At 35.1% G+C, this 6524-nt stretch overlaps 1 protein-coding gene across 1 annotated transcript in view; it reads left to right on the top strand.

Annotated features, from left to right (window-relative positions):
- Positions 1 to 1583, top strand: part of LOC144958186 (macrophage mannose receptor 1-like) — a 59422-nt gene extending 57839 nt beyond the window's left edge. The window contains exon 39 of the mRNA XM_078889971.1: positions 1168 to 1583. Coding sequence (XP_078746097.1) covers positions 1168 to 1382 — 215 coding nt within the window. The 3' untranslated portion in view covers positions 1383 to 1583. The remainder of the gene's footprint in view (positions 1 to 1167) is intronic.
- The last annotated feature ends 4941 nt before the right edge of the window (positions 1584 to 6524 follow it).

Raw genomic sequence — 6524 nt, 5'->3', positions numbered from 1 at the left:
GGGGGGGGGAGGGCTGGTTCGTTTGCCATCTATCACCAATTGTGACCCCTCATCTCCAAACGGTATTATGTCGGGATGGACCAGATGCGAAAAAGTCAAATTATAGTTAAAATCGTCAAAAATATGAAACGTTGGTATTTAGCACAGTTAAAAATTATATTCCTTCTCCTCTATAAATCATATAAACTCAACTTAAGCATGATATTTCGGGCTACAAATTCCATTTTCAGCATCTTAATCATTCCGACTTAATACCGTTTTGAGACGAGGGGTCACAATTGGTCACAATTCAGCTAATACTGAAATCGTGGCAATGTTTGGATATCTTTATTTTTGTTTGTCTTTGTTTTATTTTTATTTAGTTATTCATATATCCAGTTTATCCATTCAATTATTGATAAATTGTCGTCCCCATTTTAAATTATATTGGCAAAACACTAAGTGAAGATATTTGAAGGTCTGATGATCGAACACAGTTGTAGGCCTGATTGTTGTAATATTTTGTGTTGGTTTGATAGTATTTCTATCTGGGTGGTGTTCCTGACCTTCTATAGTGGTCAGGGAGGCACTTACTGTCTTTATCCCCCCTATATATGTTTTCTCTCTTTGTCTTGGAATAAGATTACTTGGTTTTGTCCAGACCCTTGTCGGATATCCTAGCTGGGAGGGAAACAGTCAAATGTATAGTAAGAGTTTTGGGAGATGATACCCTTGTAAATCATCTCTTTGTTACGCATTGTATTATGTCTTATTTACGTATTATATATTATTTGTAAACATTTGAGTGTGTTCCTCTTAGTGAGGACCTGTGTTTGTGTCTGGATGAGACATCTAGGTGATATCAAACTAAGTACTTTGCTTGCTCTTGGAATCTACATCTGCTTCCTCTGTAAACTAATTCCCCTTTGCGTTACCTTTTCTTGGGTGCTTTTATTGTAATTCTAAAACGTTTTACTAATCCATTTTCATCCTTTTTACTGGCGCTGATATGACCTTAATGTGTTGCAAGCCGTAAAACCCTTAAAAACAAAACAAAAACAGTATTTCTGTCACAACAATGAGACCATCAAAATTATGGCCATCATTCCTGCAAATAATGTCACGTCGGAAACAGTCTATAAATAAACTTGACCTTGACCTTGTTTTTTTCCATTCATTGTCCCACAGATGACAATGGACTAAGTGGTGGCGGAGTGGCTGGAGTCGTGTTGGGAAGTATCGCCATCGTGTGTCTGGCAGCTGTGATCATCTTCTTCATGAGACGATACTTCCAGACCAGTTCTCCACGTATGTTTGGGGGGTCACCATCAGGAGGTTTTGACAATGCAACATACAGTGGCGGCAACAAGGAATCTGTGCAATTTCCCAACAGCGACGCGTAAATCAAACTTGAGACCTGTGACATAAAAAAATATATAATAATATTTATTTTCTATATTTCTTGCCACATTAGCTAGAGATTATTTGAGATAGCCGAGTCTAAATCTCCTTACTCTGAATAAAAACTGAAGTTTTGGCCAGGAACGCGTCCTTCAGACATCTATTTATTAAAATAACCCTCATCTCGTCAAAAAAAGAGAAAATAATTCAAATTTGGAACATGCGAAGTCCAAGGTTTGCGTAAAAGCAAAGACTTTGTCAACACCGTGCGCCATTTTGTAAACTGATGCGCTGTGTATGTACAATGTTGTTGTATTATAGTTTGAGCTGTTGTTATATATTTTGTTGCACCATCCCCGTGTGTTATCTGATACTCCAATCCATTATAAATTGTATTAATTATTCCTTTTTTCATTATAGTTTTTTTAAAATATTCTTATTATTTAGTAATTCGCGGAGTAGTTCATGTTATTTTATGAATATGTTCATTTCCACTGTGTTGTTATCTTTATCATTATTATAAAAATAAAAAATGATGAATGGTATTTTGTTTTCATCTTTCTTTCTTCATTTTTTTCGTATACTGTATTTATAACATCGAAAATTTCAGTGAGTTACGGTCATAAAATATAGAGATTTAAACCAATGGGAAAACACTATTTTATGAGTTTTTTTTATTCTTTCCGAATGCAAATGAATGGAGACACACAATATAAGCGTGAAAATAAAGGCTATTGCGAACAGGCACTAATCTAGTTTAATTATTAGACTACTGTATTGTGGAAATTAACATCGATCAAGACGAATATTTTGAGACATCAACGATCAAAATCCGTTCAGTTATAAAGTCTGTAGGTTGTAGTAGCTGAATCTGGGAATATATTCTAAACAACATTACGCCTAATAAATAATTATTCGAGTCAATGGATGATAGAATTGCCCTTAATATAAGAAGGTTTTGCAAATTACTATATCAATCTGTAACACATGTTTTGTTTGTGTGTGTGAGTGTGTGTGGTTTTTAGTTGTTTTTTTTTTTTTAGATTCGCCAGTAATTTTTTTGCTCTTTGGCAAAAGTTATCATTGGCTTTTCGAAACAATTTTGACCCCTCTTTTCAAGAATTGATTCTGGGTGGGGTATAATATGGAGTATGATGAAGATAGTGAATGGTGTTATAGGGGAATGGTGAAAGTGAAGGATTGTAACGAAGATATTAGGAAGGTTGTTGTGATGATGATGATGATGATGATGATGATGATGATGATGATGAGGATGGTGATGATGATGATGATGATGATGATGTTGTTGTTGTTGATGCCGGTTTGTTTGGTTTTTGTTGTTTTTTTTTTTACGATAACTACTATGTTACTAGTGTGCATCTGGTGTGAGTGTGTCTATGTCAATATTGTATTGTTATAAATGTGTAACCAAATGACAAATTGCCCACTTTTTTGGGGACAATAAAGATATATTATTATTTATTATTATTATTATTATTATTATTATTATTATTATTATTATTATTATTATTATTATTATTATTATTATATTATTATTATTATTAATACAATGCATAACGGAGAGATGATTTACAAGGAAAAAAATATCATCTCCCAAAACTATATAACTATAAGTGTATTTCAGGTTTGTAAATGGAATGAAGTCTCTCTCTCTCTCTCTCTCTCTCTCTCTCTCTCTCTCTCTCTCTCTCTCTCTCTCTCTCTCTCTCTCTCTCTCTCTCTCTCTCTCTCTCGATCTCTCTGATATGTATTATTATATTTGTTATTTTGAATGTGTAATGTAATCATTTGAGTGTATTCCTCTTTGTTGGATTTTGTGCTTGTGTCCGGATGAGACTTATAGGTGATCTCAAACTAAGTACATCGGTGGTATGCTCTTGGAATCTACATCTGATCCCTATTTAATTTGTTCCCAGTTAGTTCCCCTATGTTTTACTTTTTCTTGGGTACTTTAATTGTAATTCTAGAACTTTTTACTATCCCATTTTCTTCCTTTTTACCGGCGCTGATATAACCTAAATGTGTTGCAAGCGACGTAAAACTCTTAAAAGCACAAAAAAACCCCAAAAACAACAACAAACACACACACACACACACACACACACAAAACAAACAAACAAACAAACAAACAAACAAAGAAAACAACAAACAACATCTCTCTCGCTCCTCTTCTAGCGTCACATAATATTTTAAAGCCGGAACTTAAAAAGAAGAGCAGTAAGATCGAGTACCTCTGAAAGCGGCTTAAAATGAAGTGTCCTTGGAAACGGCCTTTACTCACATTATTTAAATGTTACTATAGATAGTATACGCTTGGCTAAAAAGCTCACAAAATTGCCATCCGGAAATATGACGGACCAACACACAAAACTATGTGTAATCTTGAACGTTTATAATCTGGCTAATACAGTTTAGTGAGAATTACTCATAAAAGCGGATGGCAAAAAACAATAGCAATGACCAGAGTGACGTCATCTTCGTTCTATCTATAGTAAACCGAGAAGCTGGCCAGTAACGTCGTTGTCTTGAAAAAAATGATGAAAAAAAAAACAAACGAAATAGCGAGCGCAATACACGTCTCGTCTTCAATTTCAAATTGCTATTTGGCTTAAGATGCCCTGTTAAGTTATTTAAGCACAACGGTTAAGTAGGTATTGCTCTAGCTTATAAAAGCTCATTGAAGAAAATATTACACATTCCGCGTGGGATCTTTAGATGCAGAAGAATCACCCATGGTGTCCAAAGTGAGCAACCTGGGTCTTTATAATCTTGCCCCAAGATACGGTTGTGAAATGTGGACGCTTGACAAAGAATGTACGAGGAGGTTAGAGGTATTTGAGATGTGGTTGAGGTTGAGGCTATCATGGACAGACAGGTATACGAACGAGGAAGTGTTGGAGAAGGTGAGAAAGGGAAGAATATTATTGATCGATACCATCGGAAAGAGGCAGTTACGGTTTCTGGGACGTGTGGAGAAGAGACGGAATAGAAAAGTTGGTAACATCTGGGATGATCGAAGGAAAGAGAGCTAGAGGAAGACAAAGAATGACTTATTTAAATAACCTAAAAATGGCCAAATGTGATTTTAAAAGCAACACAGATTTCATGTGCACCGCACAGGATCGTGATTCGTGGAGACAGCTGACCGGCAACGTGCTCAAGCGCACAAGCCACGATGGATGATGATGATGAAGAAAAAATAAAGAAAATGCCTGAAGCGGGACTCGAACCCGGGACCATCGGGTCAAGGTGCTAATGCATTACATTAACCACTCGTTCATCTTGCCTTTGACTCATATAAAAAGGAAAAGAATTCTACCCACACACAATCGCATGTTGCTGGAATCAAATAAGAGTCGCCAAATATTTATTTCTGAGGCTCTATATCAAGCCAATGGTGATTGGGCAGCAGGGTTTGTGAAAGGTCTGGGGAAAATCACTGTGGTATAATAATATGTGAACCACCGTCTCAAAATGGTATAATGTCGGGAGGACCAAGATGTTAAATGATTCATCATCCATCGTGTATGTGCTCTTGAGCACGTTGCCGGTCAGCTGTCTCCACGAATCACGATCCTCTGCGGTGCGCATGAAATCTGTGTTGCTTTTAAAATCACATTTATTGGCCATTCTTAGGTTATCTAAATAAGTCATTCTTTGTCTTCCTCTAGCTCTCTTTCCTTCAATCATCCCAGATGTTACCAACTTTTCTATTTCGTCTCTTCTCCACACATGTCCCAGAAACCGTAACTGCCTCTTTCTGATGGTATCGATCAATATTCTTCCTTTTCTCACCTTCTCCAACACTTCCTCGTTCGCTAAATAATTAGATTACAATTAAAGTGATCAAAAAGAGGAAATCTTGGTTTTAGCACCCTATAAGGTCTAACGCACACCGGTGACTGACTCCGACGACCTGGCACTGCCGTCCTCTGTCGTCTTCCGGATAAAGACGCCGGGCATGGACAAACAGACCTACCCATACCAAGCACCCGACGTCCTCTGCCGATTTTTTTTTTTTTCGATTTTTGCGGCGCTTGCACCACTTTCCGTTAACTTTAACGGCAAGTAACAAAAACAATAATCCTACACTTAATTTTACATTTAAAATAAACAAAAAGCAAGCATGGTAAAAATAAGAAAAATGAGCCTGAATCAACTCGGGATCAGAAGTAGATTCCTAGAGCTATCTATCAATGTGCTTTGTTTGAGATCACATAAAAGTCCCATCCAGACACAAGCACAAAATCCCAATTAGTGGAATACACTCAAATTTTTACAGAATATTATTATATTCAAGACATGGAAGAAAGTAAAGAGGGCAGCCAAATATCGAGTCCAGTGAAGTAGGTAAGTAACGTCTTTGATGACTTATACTCCCGGAGGAGCGAAAAGCGGTTAAGTAAGCAAGCATGGCCTCCATCCATAAACTGTTTTATTTCACCGATGTTTAAGGTATGATCTTCTCTTCATTCTAAGTGCTACTCATACATGGCCTTCGACTCATAACCACCTTCAGTCTATGCCTACCAGTTGCATGACCACTTGTATTCGTGGAATTTGTGCGCTATATTATTATTATTATTATTATTATTATTATTATTATTATTATTATTATTATTATTATTATTATTATTATTATTATTATTATTATTATGATGATGATGGTGATGATGACGATTATTATTATTATTAATATCATTATTATTATTATTATTATTATTATTATTATTATTATTATTATTATTATTATTATTAGTGTTATAGTATAGTTAGTAGTATAGTAGTAGTTAGTAGTGTAGTAGTAGTAGTAGTGTAGTAGTAGTAGTAGTAGTAGTAGTAGTAGTAGTAGTAGTAGTAGTAGTAGTAGTAGTAGTCATAGCATCATATCATTATTATTATTATTATTATTATTATTATTATTATTATTATTATTATTTATTATTATTATTATTATTATTATTATTATTATTATTATTATTATTATTTATTATTATTATTATTATTATTATTATTAATATTTGAGCCTCTGTACGTTTCTCATTAATTGTGGTCGCGTGTCACCTTCAGGAGGGGGAGAATGGGGGTGTGTCAAAATATTGTCTTTTGATTAGTCAACAGTC

This window comes from Berghia stephanieae, chromosome 12 (genome assembly GCF_034508935.2).
Source record: "Berghia stephanieae isolate SIO BIC M18660-M18661 chromosome 12, UCSD_Bste_1.3, whole genome shotgun sequence".
Lineage (NCBI taxonomy): Eukaryota > Metazoa > Mollusca > Gastropoda > Nudibranchia > Aeolidiidae > Berghia > Berghia stephanieae.
This window is presented reverse-complemented; position numbering and strand designations above follow the sequence as displayed.